Consider the following 14,670-nt stretch of genomic DNA (forward strand, 5'->3'; position numbering starts at 1 on the left):
GTAAATGTGTACTACATCCTTGAAAAATGATTTTAAATTTGTGACGTCATCCCAATGTAAAGTTTATGGACTGAGGCAGGACCAGCAGGACAAACACTACTGTGCATATTGAAGCCAGGAAGCTACAATACTTTTTGCGTATGTGCCAGGCAAGCAATTTTCATTTAATTGAAAGGACACCATCTGTGAGTTCAGTGTCCAGTTGCTATAATACGTTGATGCTTCAAACTGTCTCCAGTGCAAACCAGTAGGGGACATCACACCTCGCTACGTCCACCATTATATATAGTCTGTGGTTCTACCTCTAAGTCGTCTTTTGATCGTTTACACCACTTTCTTGAGTGTACAGAAAAAAGAGCCACCTTTATGTGACTCCACTGGTGCTTTGGTCACCAACAGAATACACATTGCTTCCAGGACAGGTCAAGTTAAGGATTTGTGTACTGCCTACGTACCCTCCTCTGTTTGTCAGTATGGCTGGCCTCTGTGGGATAGTAAGGATTTAAGAAGCGCCATGTGTCCCCTATTGATTCTACCCCAAATGGCCGCATCAATTCCCTGCACAAAACAAGATTGCCCTTCCCCATCGCCGTGACAGATTGATTTTGTATCTGCGCTGTGAGGACTTGAGGAGCAATCCCTCTGATTCTGCCTCCTTGCACTGTCACTCTGACGGACAATTTCCCTCTCCATCCTTACCTCTGCCTGTCTCTCCTCTTTCTCCTTCCATTAAAGAACTCTTCTACCTTCAAGCTCTAACTTCTCTCCGTCCGGCCTCCCCCTCCTCCGGCCTGCATCTCCACCCTCCGCCTCTCTTTCCCTCTGACAGGCTTTCAGACAGTAAATCAGAGACATTGATCCAGCGCAGCGCCCAAGTGTCCTGGATTCTGCTAAAGAGCCATTTTCATTTCACAAGCAGTTTACTGGCCTCGCTACCCCCCACCCGTAAACATCACCCTCCTCCCTCTTCTCTCGCTCTCTCCATCATGGCCTCATCCATACACATCACCCATCTCACCTAACTGCCGGATCCTCATCCTCTCTGAGTGCCGGCTGCTGTTTTCCACCCACACTTTGCTGCCGACTCACAATTTTCTTAGAAGGGAAATACCTTAAAAGGTCTGAAACATTTCACAAATAAATACTGATTTCGCACAGACAGTCCAATACTGCACCTACGCTCTTCTGAAACCTAGGTCCAGAGATCAGCAACATCAGGACTAATTTAACTCCCCTATAATTAGCTTTACATTAGCACAATGCAGAAATGTAGGACTTCTTTGTTAAAAGGTTTTACTGTCCCCTAACATGACCCCAAGTCTCAAGTTTCTTTTATTACCACACAGCTAGGCTGCAATTAATCACAGTACAGATGAAATAGCTGCTTCTGCTTTCTACCACATTTCTATAAGGTTGTATTTTCATCCAAGTCAGGGTGTGAACACTACAGAGAAGAAGCAGCTCAGGGATTCCGTTGTGCAGCAAAATAGCTGAAATCCCACAACTCTGTATAGGAACAGCTGTATAGGAACAGCTGTACATTATGTTTACTGTACATTTTAGTGTAAGTTGACTCTCAACATCAACATCAACTAAATTTCTATAACTATATTCATGTGACAATTTTCTCTTTGAATTCAAGCCACTGCTGTAGTTCCTGTGATACAGAGTGCAGCCTGGACACATTTTACTTGAGCATATTTGAAATGGAAGAGTGACTGATGGTATATCTGTTACACACTGTAGGAATCGTCATTGTTTTATACATCGTTCACCTAATTTCTGGACAGCGCAGCAGGACAATGATGAGGCTACAGTACAGATGCAAACACCCTCATATTAAAAGCTGTGAGTTGGCGCTTACTGTCATTGTTTCCTTTCAAATCTAATGTAGCGTAGTACTGAGCCAGCACGACCACAGATGAGTCACTGTGCAAATACTTACAGATGGTGTTGTCTACTGTAGCTTATTAGAAAAGTGATAGGTCTATCTATGGTACATTTAAGTACCACTTGCACTAATGCAATGGTAATACCTTTAAATGGCAAAACAGTAAAAAACAAAACAAAAAAAAAACAGATGATTTTTGTTTTTTGAATTTTTGCCTTAAATGGATATAAGGCAGAACTGTTATCATATTTGCTAGTGGTTTCAAATTGTGGTCACTGCTCTGCCTTGTAAATGCACTTTTCTTTGTGTTAGTTATATGATGTCATTATTTTTCTTGATATACACTAGTATAACTCTCTTAGTTCATGTAAAACTCACATCCCACAGCGGTAATAGCCACTGCTAATTGTTATTTAGGCTAATATGAGCCGCCTTTGTTGCTGTGTTTATGACTGTGATTAAAAGTACCCTAAACCACCATTTATTTTGTGGTTTTGCACTTTTACCAAACAAGATCCAGCTGGAATAATAAAGCTTTGCTGACTGCAAGATAAAGGCCAGCAGGTGTTTGCCACCGTGATTGTGTGACGACCTGAAAGTCAACAGCAGCAGCCATAACCCTCTGCCTCTGAGCAGCCTGCAGCTTTGTGAGGCCCTTCAGGGAGATAACATCCGACAACTGCAGATTCAGACACTTGTACGCCAGACAAGCGGCCAAAAAGGGCACTAAAGGACAAATGCTGGGAGATTGTTTCACAGCTAATTCTGTTCTGTTGTGGTTGTATCTGTCAGTCCAGAAATGTTTGTTCTTTCACAAGTTGATGAAGACCTTTCATGGTTGTAAAGATCTCTATATTTAGTCTGCATCCAGGTTGATTGCCCTAATTGATTTGAAACAGCTGTCTGAGAAAAGACAGTATACAGTCAGTCAAATGATTGTGTGTAAGTGAATTGGACAAATTTATGATTGGATATGTCAACATCTTCAATTACACAAAGATAAAACTGAAATAACTTGTTTTTGGAGCCAATGAATAACATTTCTAATACAGCGCTCAACTCTAGGACACAATCAAGGCCAGAAACCTTAATGTAGTCATGAACTCAGATCAGAACTTAATTTCAATAGTCGTGTTAAGACATTTACAAAATCAGCCAACTTTCACCTTTAAAATGCATCAAGAATTAAAGGATATATGTCTCAGCGGGATTTAAAACTGGCCAAAGTGTTTATATCCAGTAAGCTTGACCTACTGTGCAGATCTCTTAGTCGATCAGACAGCTGCAGCTGATTCAGAATGCTGCTACCGCTTCACCAACACCAAGAAACTGGATCACATCACTCCAGTTCTCAGATCTTTACACTGGCTTCCTGTTTGTTGAAGAATTGATTATAAAATATGACTAAATGGTTTAGGGTCAAAATACATTTCTGATCTGCTGCTACATTATGCATGTCCAGACCTCTCAGATAATCTGGGACAGGTCTGCTTTCTGTCCCCTGAGTCAAAACTAAACATGGAGATGCAGCGTTCAGTGTTTATGCTCCACATTTCTGGAACAAACTCCCAGAAAACTGCTAGAAGTCTGCTGCAAGTCTCAGTTCTTTTAAATCAAGGCTTTTCTGTTTGCTGCTGCCTTTTATCAAATACAATTTAGGGCTTTTTATTCACATCATATCACACTACATTACCATTTGTAATCTCCTATTCTATTTTAGCTTAGTTTTATTGTCTACTTAACTCTTTTAAATTCTATTTAAACGTGTCCTAAAACCTTTTTATGTTTTATGTAAAGCAGTTCGAAATTGCTATATTGTTGAAAGTTGCCACACAGATAGACTTGTCTTGCCCTACAGTATCCAATATCTGCTATGCTTAGACTCTTGGTTCAGATTTAAAGAAAAAAACACACACATTAAAAACGCTTTAAACAGAAGAGAAGGGGTGCACCTCCAGAGGAGCAAGAGAGGAGGGAATCTCTCTTCCAGGATACAACAGAATAAATTAATTCTATCAATAGAAAAATTACAATATGGAGGAAGAGGATGACAGTATTAGTAAATGGAAACTATCTATAAGAGCCTAGTGGTAAGCACCCTAGGTTTAACACGTGGCACAGTAATCTGAACACTGAGAGGAGGAACAAGCTGCAGAAAATAGTGAACATGACCTCTTAGGAAGGGCACAAAAGCAGCTGAGTAGTATGCATGATGAACTCTTAAGAAGTAAAGCTAAGAAAATTATTAATCAACCACAAACTGTACAGTGAATTTGAACTTTTACCCTCAGGAAGACGTTCTATATTACAGCTAGCTAATAGAAATATCTATAAGAAGTCTTTTGTCCTAAGTGCTGTCGAGGGGGATTCAGTAGACTAAGATGCAGACCTGTGCTGACTATAAATACGTATGCTGAGATGATCTATTGTCGTAAATACATTTTCATGTTTTTATGTCTTATGGTGAAACAGAAGGTGCATTTCCACATTGTGGACAATAAAGTTTTTCGTATTCGTATTTGTAAATGAATGCAGACTTTTATCCTAAAGAAGAAAAACGTGCCAAAACATTAATCTTTTGACTTGAACATAAAAAAACACATCAGTGTGCAACTTTCACCAATTTCATTGTAACTTATCACACTGCAATTAACTGCACTGGTCAGGCATGCAGGACCAACACAATGAACAGCTGAAACACAGCATGCAGAAAATCTCACGGGGAGAGCTTGCTGCAACAAAAAATTGCAAAAGCATCAATTTCTCTCATTTTCTACAGCGTTTCAGCCCAACCAAACCAGAAGCAGTGCAACAACAGAATGAGAGAAGATTAAATGACACAAAGCAAAAGCAATAAACGATTCTGCCGGAAGAAACTCAAGTAGAATAGAACAAATGTGTTTAAGTGGCAAAAAATGTTGACAAGGCAGTCACCTATTAGACTGCAACAAAAAAGTCAGCATCAGCAGTCATCAGGCTGAAATAATTCTTCATCAAACACCTGAATGTTCACTACCGTCGGATACTGACAACTAAACAAGCAGTGCACATTTTTCAATACACGCACTTCCTCCCTCTCACACACGCTATTGAGGGAATTAAAAGCCACACATACACACACACACACACACACACACACACACACACACACACACACACACACACACACACACACAGGTGTGTTAGCTGGCTGTGAGCGGTGAGTAATTTCCAGGGCCAACAGGATTATCAGTGTATGTTCTGGAAGATGGCAGGGAATCAGCCTTCAAGTTAAAGAAACAGTTAGCGTAATTGGTCTTCATCTGTCATCTCAAACAGAGCTGTAGACTGTTTGAGTCCGAAATGGAAAGAAAGAGTGAGATAGAGAGAGAGAGCAAGAGAGAGAGAGAGAGAGAGAGAGAGAGAGAGAGAGAGAGAGAGAGAGAGAGAGAGAGAGAGAGAGAGAGAGAGAGAGAGAGAGAGAGAGAGAGAGAGAGAGAGAGAGAGAGAGAGAGAGAGAGAGAGATTACTGACGGGACAGTGATGAAAATTGGTCGGAGGATAATGAGTCTCGTTGTCTTTTCATCCTCTCATCCTCCGTCTCTCTCTCTCATTATTCAGAGTGACTGGTCGGAGAGTAGCTTCACAGTCTGCTGCTTATTAAAAAACCCAGAGCGCTTTTAGATGAGTTCATCAGGCTCTCCATCCCTTTTTTCCCTCCATCCTCCCGCCGGCTCTGCATCCTCTCATCCCTACCTTTTTTTCCCTCCCCCTCTCTCAGTTTGAACTCCTACATCCTTCCTCTCTCTGTCTCTTTATCCCTCCCTCTTCCATCTGTTTATTTTTTCCACCATCCTGTAGAGTACAACAGTGAGAAAGAGAGATGAGGAGGAGGAGGAGGATGAGGAGGAGGAAGAAATGGAGGCCCAGACAGGGAGAGAATCAAAGAGCTCAGGAGAGGAAAAGACAATCCCTTTTGTGACAGATGAAGCTTTTATAGAAAAGGGGGCATTCTCCCAATTTCCTCTTGATAGTCTTTGTAGTTTATATAGAACCCCTATCCTTCCTCTGTCCCAACACCTCCCTCCTCCCTGTGCGCCTTCACCACCGTGGCAGATTGTTTGGAATCAATAAAGATGGTTGTTGGCAGATGAAAGTCGTGGGGCGGGACGGTGGCTCGCTAAACACTCATTTCACTTCACACAAATCACCGCCTGCGTGCCGCCGACACGTGACAGCTACATCCTGCAACAAACAATTAAAAACCCATACAGATGCGCTGTGGGGAGAAGCATGATGGCTCTTGCATAAATACACATATGGAGAGTTCTGACAGGCAGACAGGCAGCCAGCGTAGGTGGGATTTGGACAGCGTGGAGACAAAAAGGAAATAAAGGAAAAGAGGGAAAGAAGGGAAGAATGATGATTGTTGTTAAGAAAGAACCGTTTTAAGTGGTCATCAACTCAGAAAAAAAGTGAAATACCCGACCTCTTTCTGTCTTCTCCACACACAGACAGATGTACAGTAGAAAACGAAAAGGGAAATATTAATGTGAAGAAGTCCCACGTGACACTCCTGCTCACTGACTTGTATCCCATTACGGGGAAAAAACATCCATACACACCAGAAGCCTGTGTGATTAGTTTTAATACGTTTTTGTCATTGTTACACACATACTGGAATCAAAAACAGTGGCATGCAACTCTGTTTAATGCAAAGCTACCACTGATGATGAAGGACAATAGGGGTCAAATTAGAGTGCAGTTACAAGTTACAAGCAGTCCATTTCTCAAAAGTATAATCATCCCACACCTTTATCTTAACCTCAAACTAGTTGTGCAAATACTGAGAAACTAATCAACATCTGCACAACAGCCATTATGCACTTCAAAAAAAAAAGAAGCAATCATCCACTTTGGAGTTATCTTCCTGCTGAAAAAGGTCTTGATCTGTGTCGGCACAGAGGAGGATGCTGAGCGTGGTGGTGTGTATTCACATCAACTACATCTGAGGATCCACTCTTTCAGAGTTTACTCTTCACTGTGGTCTCTGTGGGAGCTGGGAGATAAAGTTTTAAACTTGTTAAAACAAGGGTACTGAGCATTTTACCTTGGTCATGCAGCGGTTAACAGTGATTTGGCTTTTGGAGCATCTGCTTGCTTCAGAGGGATCTGTTAGCAAGGATTAGTCACTTTCAGTCCAACATGGTTAAAGACACACTCCAAACATGCAAACACGCGCACATACACATCAAACAGACAGCCAGTGTGGGTAGTGCCAGGTGTTGGAGACACATAAGGTTTATAGCGGAGAGTTGGTGGCCTGCCTGCAGCAGCTCTGTCACACAGACAGACAGTTCCGGTCCATCTACGAGCCAAGCACCGCTACTGCTCGCTCACTGCTGCTACAAAATCTGCTGCACATCCATTAGAGGAGGAAGACACCAACAGCCAGCACAGACTTTTTAAAGTGACACGCCTGAATTTCAGGAAAATAACCTCTTTAGTCGACTGACCCAGTGTGAAGATGTGAAAGTACTCGCTACATGAGCAGAGCTGATGCTGTGTCACAGTTTGAAACTTTAGGATGTTGAGTGGTTTTACTTATCACAGAAGACTTTCTTACATATGTAGTTACATGATAATATAGAATTGGTGCTGCGACTGTATATAGGACATAAGTAAAATAATTGTATGTTCTGTCCATGAAATGAAATCAATGCTCATGTTGTTCACAAACCTTTAAAGCAGAATTAAAATATCTTTTGTCCAATTAAGGGAAGGGGAACAAGCTGTAAACACAACACTGACATATTAACACTTCATAAAGTTAACATTGCAAACTTGTTAGCAAACAGTTTATTATTTACACACCGAGCAGACATGGAGCAACATTTGCATTCATTTAGATTTGCGTTTCTGACCACCCATAAGTCTCACATTTGCTCTACAATGACTACTGAGGAAAGTCTCTTTAGCAGTTAAATGCTCTACTGTGTTCACCTGCTAGTTCCTTTAGTTACTCACACTGCTGAAGCATCATATTAGCTTCAGATGAACTGTAATGTATTTTTCCTCAGAATGAGCAACCAAGATCTATTTTCATGTACATTGTATTGCTGTGTCAGTATTGAATTGAGACAGACCTTAAAAAGCCAGAAACTATCCTTTAGAATGATGTGGCCACAATTTTTTTTCTTTGTCAACAAAGAGCTGCCAACAAACCTACTCTTTTCAAGGTCACAGTTTGAGATCCCATTATTTTTTAAGGAATTGATCTTCCCTAAGGCCCGCATTGACATGAGAGACAAATCCTTTCTGGCATCGGCCACGACTGGTGGATCTGTCTGCAAAAAGATTTTTAAAAATTAAGACTCTTAACCCAATGTCTGAGTTTAAAGCTCATGTGAAACATGTGGCTGCAAAGTTGATTGGATTTTGCTCTTATTTTTAACTGCTGTCTCAGTGCTTTTCATTTCTCTCTTTTCAGTTCTTTAACTCATCTGTCAGGAAATGTATATAGTGCTATAATTCTCTAGATTACCATATTTTTTTAGATCTTTTCTATGTATCTCAAAACATACATTGAATCATAAGGTAAGAAAATCATGTTAAATGCCACGCATAATGTTTATATATCTTCTTACTGTTACACATACTGTTGTACATGTACAAATGCTTTGCTGAGTGATATACTATGTAAAACACAGTGGCATCTCTCTGTTGGCTGCTTGAATTTAACTGCCATGGAGACCATGTAATTTCTCTTTTCATTTAAAATTAAAGAGGGCCTATTATGCTCATTTCCAGCTTTACATTTTAATTATGGGACTCTCTATCGTAGCTTTGCATGATTCACAACTCCTTATTTCTTTTATACTGGCCCTTTATGCAGCCCCTTATATTAGTTATTATATATTAGTTCAGCCTCTGTCTCCAAACAGGCAGTCTTAGCCCCTGTCTCTTTAAGATCCCATCCTGATGGGCCCATTCTGTTCTGATTAGTCAGCTTCAGGAAGCCTGCTGAGTCGTGTTGAGTTACCGCTGATGCAAACCCAACATTTCCTGTTTTACTGCTTCATATTAAAATCTTTTAAATCACTAAATAACGGGAGACTTTTATTGTGAAGAATTCATAGGAAATCAAACGTGTTGTCACTGGACAAGCAGAGTTTCGTTTTTGGTGCTAAAAAACAGTTGACACAAGATATAGAGATATTTTGAGATTTTTGTTCAGTGGATCAGTTAGAAATAGTGCAGGGAGGAATAGTACAAGCTGCAACAGCCATAGTGATGATGATGTTTGATGAAGACCAGCACACTTCCAACAGGTAAACTACTTATTTTACTTTGCCCAGCTGTGTAATGGAAAAACACTCACAGCATGCCAGCTCAACTCGAGTCATGGCTTGGCATGACTACCCCCAAAACAATGGGAAAGACTATAATGTTAGTGGCGCAGAGCAGTGAACGCACGCTGTGTGTAGAGCAGATGTCAATATGAAGAAATCTGTCATGAGCTGTCAGCTCAGACTGAAAGTATTAAAAAAAAAGTTGACAACCAAGCATTGAGTTAAGTCTTAAGGTGGAGCTTTTTGCTTACAAGGAAAAATTCTACATATGTTTAACTAATTATTTGACACTGTGGCCATGTTGTATATGAACATCCAGCATTGTAGCATTACAGTATAATAAAAAGAATGCTAGGTCCCCTTTAAGCACAACATACCTGCTTTGCTTTCAATGTGAACTTTGCTAAGCTGAGCTAGCTTTCTGTTGAACAAGCTGCCATGTTTTTGTTCTAAATAGAGTGTGTGAGGGATTGTCTGCTTGTTCTTGTTCATCTTTAATAACTTACTTTCAAATTTCAGTTAATTTATCTTAGCTTTTCTGGTCAGAAAATTCTGGAAATAAATAAGTCTAAAAGCACAGACAGAGGCAGATGGTAAAGGCACTAATTCAGTTATTTACACAGCAAACTATTTGATTTAAATTCAGAATATGAGTATTTGAATGACCCTGCTCCATCTGAATAATTGAGGTTAATATAAGATTTGAACATTGAACACTGAATAAAACTTGAGAGAACGAGAGAATCTCAGCAACTTCCTGATTGGTCTTGGTCTTGAGTTTAGCTGTTGCAGCTGCTGTGTGCCAAGTCATGAAAAAAATAACTATTTTATACTGTAAATGCAGAAAGTATGAGACATTTGAGACCTCTCTTTCAAAATGTTTGGAATAGAGAGGTGAATTTGATTTATAGCAGCGGTAAAGCAAGACATTAGAGGTTAAGGCTGCAGTTGTAATACCCAATGCTTAATTTGAATAATTGAGTGAATGACTGATCATGCTTAGGAGCCCAGACTGCTTGGCATTATAACACTATCAATCACGAGTATAATCAAAACAAATGGGTGAAGTCTTCATGTCACAGCCTTAGCCAACATAAAATTTACGTATTTACTAAACTTCATTAAATCGTGCAGATCAATCTACGATGATGCCACATTTCTTTTCCTCTTAGTCTTTTTTGAAAAGCAGCTGAGACAGATTCAAAAAGGAATCTATGAGGCTCATAACGCGGTTGCTTTTGACGTTTCTTTCCTCCACAATATTTTGTAAACTAGTTAACTTGAAGACAGCAGTTTCCATTACTTGCATTCAGGAATGCAAAGAATGCAAAAACCCATTTTTATTGAATGTGAGTTTCTGGCGTAAACCCTACTACACCCAAACCTACTCTGACTCAAATAAATACAGCTGAATATCTGAGTCAGCCAAAAAAATAGTATCCTCGCCCATAACATCCTCTGCACTTATTACTTACTACTATCACTTACTTGCCATTTTTGCTGTTTGAAATGTAGCTGGTTTGCAATACAAGCGAAGAGTATAAGGAAGTTTTGTTTTTGAGTGGCATCTTGAGTACAACCCCTGGCTACCCAGAGGATGAGACTGAAGATCAAAGCTGAAATAACGTGCAGTTTTTCCTTCTCCCCAACTACGTCACTGTACATGTCAAATGACCACACTGGTGCTGGAAGAACAGATTTTTCAGCTGCGCCTCAGAGAAACAGAACATCAGAAATAACTGCAGGCGCTTTTCACACTAGATCTTTAATTTAGACAGCTAAATGTATGGTTGAAAGTGGGCAATGGTCTTTAAGTGTTTGCAAAGACGGGCAAATTGTTCTCAGATTATGACAAGTGATAGTTAGAGGAAAGGTCAGGGTTTCCTTGTATGAACACAGAATTTACATTGAACACAGTGGTTAAGACTGCCTATCTACAAGTCTAAACTACACATGTTGATGCACACCATGCTGGTTACCTGAACAACAAGCTGCTGTCATTGGTCAGCAGGCTAAAAGGGGCGGGCAGAGAATTGAAGGGAAAACACACAGATGATTGGCTATGAAAAGTCTGCAATCTCACCTTGCAAACAGTGAATTTAGAAAATGAAAGACACACACACTCATACACAGTCTCATTCTGTCTGTTCCCATTTTTATGATAAACAGGAGCTCTGTATGAAAATTGAAACAGGTTTTTTCTTGCTGTAATTCTTCCTGTTCATACTAAGCAGTAAAAGATCCCCTCCAAATGCGCTTGCAACTTAAGTGACAAAACCACAGTGCTTGAGTTGAGCAAAACTGTATTTTAAAGTTCATCTGAAGATAATATGAGACTTCACCTGCCTGAGTTAATCAAATAAAGTGGATATCTTCTTTAGTAAAACCTTCCCTCACTGTGTCTTGGCGGACAATGTTTTACTGTTCTGCTGCAGAGGAAGGATCATAACAAAAAGAGGGAATTTGGCACTAAAAAGTACTATTGAATTGATGTGACTCACTTGAATGACTGAAGGCTCGTATTAGCTTCAAATAAACCTTCAAATACATTTTTGCACAAAATGGGCACTGTATGCTTTTTAAATTGCTTTAGTGGGGGAACTTTTACCAGATAGAATGATTATAGCAAGAAAAACGTATCAATGGAACCTGACTATTGTCTAGGATATAAAAAATTGTGAATGTATCCTTTAACACATTGACATGAGGTTGACGTCATTCTAAAAGAAGTGTTTTTTGTTTTGTTTTTTGAAATGTTGAACTGTCTTATAAATCTTTTTAATGTGCTGACCTTTTAATGCTTAGATCACACTCCAGGTCAGTGTCGATAATGAACAGGTTTTAAGTTCTAACTTTGTAGCTTAAGTTGGTTATGTAGATTTACTTATAATAATGCACTTGCATCTAATGAAATTACTCTTTCAAGAAACCTCACAAAAATGGGACCTATTCACCCTCTCCATCTAATTTTTTAGTGGTGCAATAAATTTAAAAAGAAACTAAATCTAGAGTAAATCACATCTTGCTTGTTCCAGATCATAATTTACATGACATACTGTATATGTAACCCCAGATCACCATGTGCATTAAACAGTGTCTTAACTCACCAGAGCAAATGTCTGGCACAAAGACAATCATCATCAATCAACCAAATTTGTGTTCAAATAAACAGATTTGATTAAATACAATCATGAAAGAAATAACCAGACAGTTTCTCAGATTGTCAGCTATGGAAAAGGCCATTTCAATAAACAATAGACTATATATGTATCACGTGCTGTACATCAGCGTCCAATCTCTTAAATGTGTGTGTGTGTGTGTGTGTGTGTGTGTGCGCATATGTGTGCATTGAATGAAAAAAATGACGAACGATACATATGGTTCAGGTCACTGTGTATGTTTGTGCGCAATTAAATGTTGGATGTGTCACTGCATGGGTGTGGAACAAAGTGTATATTCATTTGATGTAATTAAACACAATTAGGTGGGCTATATATAAACAGTATAAGGGCCTGGTGTGAATGCAGGGGATGTGCAAATAGCACACAGTGGATGAGTATTTATCACACCACTCTGTGTGTGTCACTATTTGTGTGTGTAGCTAAATTGAGCTGAGCTTAGCTGTCAGTGTGTGTGTGTGTGTATGCGTGTGCGTAAGAGAGGGAGAGGGAGAGGGATAGAGAGAGAGAGAGAGAGAGAGAGAGAGAGACAGAGTGAGAGAGAGAGAGAGAGAGAGAGAAACAACTCACCAGCAGGGAAGTAGAGCGGGAGGTTCTGCAGATACAGCTCCTTATCCGTTGGCATAAACACGCAGAAGATGACTCTGTCCACCTAACACAAAAACATGCACACACACACAGACACACACAAAATGACCTTTATTACGAGCATATGCATTAACCGTGAATTCATCAATAGCAGCAGGGAACAATGTAACAGTGTGTGACATTGTGCGGCGGCGATATCAGGAGAATGCGGCTAATGCACCAGTCCATTACTCCCCTATTAGCTCCCTATTATGATCACGGCACAAGATGTCGCTTATTACGCTGGGTGCCGAGGACAGAGAGAGAGAGAGAGAGAGGGAGAGAGAGAGAGAAAGCGAGAGAGAGAGATAGAAAAGGGTGAGAGAGAAGAGTTTGTACTTTAGGTAAAAAAAAAACTTCTATTGTACACAGATATGTGTGTGTGTGTGTGTGTGTGTGTGTGTGTGTGTGTGTGTGTGTGTGTGTGTGTGTGTGTGTGTGTGTGTGTACAGTCAAGAGAAGAGCATCCTTGTGTGTTTTTGTGCATGCCCCTGAGTGTTACACTGAGTGATAGTGTGTGTATTTAGCACAGGCCCTCAGTTACCTCATTACAGTATGAGAAGCACTAGTCGACTAAATCCGGACTCATGACACACAGGCACACACACACGCACGCACGCACACACACACACACACACACACACACACACACACACACACAAACACAACACACACACACACACACACACACACACACACACACACACACACACACACACACACACACACACACAAAGCACACAAAGCCATACACATAATAGCTTTCAAATAATATTAAGAGTGCAGCTATTCTACAACAATAAACCACCTTCTTCAGTCTGTAATATGTTCTGTATACCTGGATATACAGTACAGTACTACATTTTAGTTCATAGCACTGTTTGTAGCCTGATAATGAAAGTTACTATATCTACAGTGAAAAAGATGGTTCCAGGGGTAAGCTCCACTGTACCCTCTTATTTTTCAGACTCTGACAAACATTATTACCACCATAATGTCTCTACAAAGGTTTGGATTCTTTCTGTTTTGAGTGAGGCAGTGCAATTTATAGAGAGGCTGTTTCCATCACTTAATGTCTGGTGTGGGAGTTTTAAGTCTCATTGCTTTCAAAGACAGACATTTCAGCAGTCTGCTAGCCCGCAGCTCGTGTTTTTCAGTCCCGGCTTGTTGCACAATTACCATCACTTGCCAGGATTTGAATGGAGGCTAAAAGGAAAGATATGGAAATGTGCGGTAAGTAACTACATCCCCTGGGCTGAGTTTCGAAATCTCTAACCTCCACACTGTGTTGCTTCCACTTGCGCCAATTTGCAGCCTCCCCCATTCAAATTAAAGCAAATGCTTGTGAGAGGAGATGCAAAATGGCCTGCAGAAAGTGTTAGCAGTAGGGAGCTCATTTTGATACTATTGCAACAGAGACCCTGGAGATGCTAAAGCTAACAATAATATCAAGTGAATGCAATGGGCTCTCTCAGAACTGCCTGTCTTTAAGGGAATACACAAAGCCTATTAAGTAGTAGCCCTTTCAAACACAGCAAGTGTCTGCTGCTAAGTTTACCTCTCACCTGTTGTGGAGAGTGAACTGATACAGGTACTGTAGACTATATACACAAAATTTGAAGTTTTCTTCTTCTGAAGTTTT

General features: G+C 40.2%; 1 protein-coding gene across 4 annotated transcripts in view; it reads right to left on the reverse strand.

Moving 5' to 3' along the window:
- Window positions 1-6,443: 6,443 nt before the first annotated feature.
- macrod1 (mono-ADP ribosylhydrolase 1) overlaps window positions 6,444-14,670 on the reverse strand; it is a 115,211-nt gene continuing 106,984 nt past the window's right edge. For 3 of the 4 annotated variants that reach the window (XM_053323271.1, XM_053323270.1, XM_053323269.1), the window contains exons 9-10: window positions 12,972-13,053; window positions 6,444-6,929 (exon numbers count right to left, since the gene is read on the reverse strand). In XM_053323271.1, coding sequence (XP_053179246.1) covers window positions 6,895-6,929; window positions 12,972-13,053 — 117 coding nt within the window. In that variant the 3' untranslated portion in view covers window positions 6,444-6,894. Of the gene's footprint in view, window positions 6,930-11,201; window positions 11,235-12,971; window positions 13,054-14,670 lie in introns of all 4 variants that reach the window. The other variant, XM_053323272.1, reaches the window with a different exon arrangement.

This window comes from Scomber japonicus, chromosome 8 (genome assembly GCF_027409825.1).
Source record: "Scomber japonicus isolate fScoJap1 chromosome 8, fScoJap1.pri, whole genome shotgun sequence".
Lineage (NCBI taxonomy): Eukaryota > Metazoa > Chordata > Actinopteri > Scombriformes > Scombridae > Scomber > Scomber japonicus.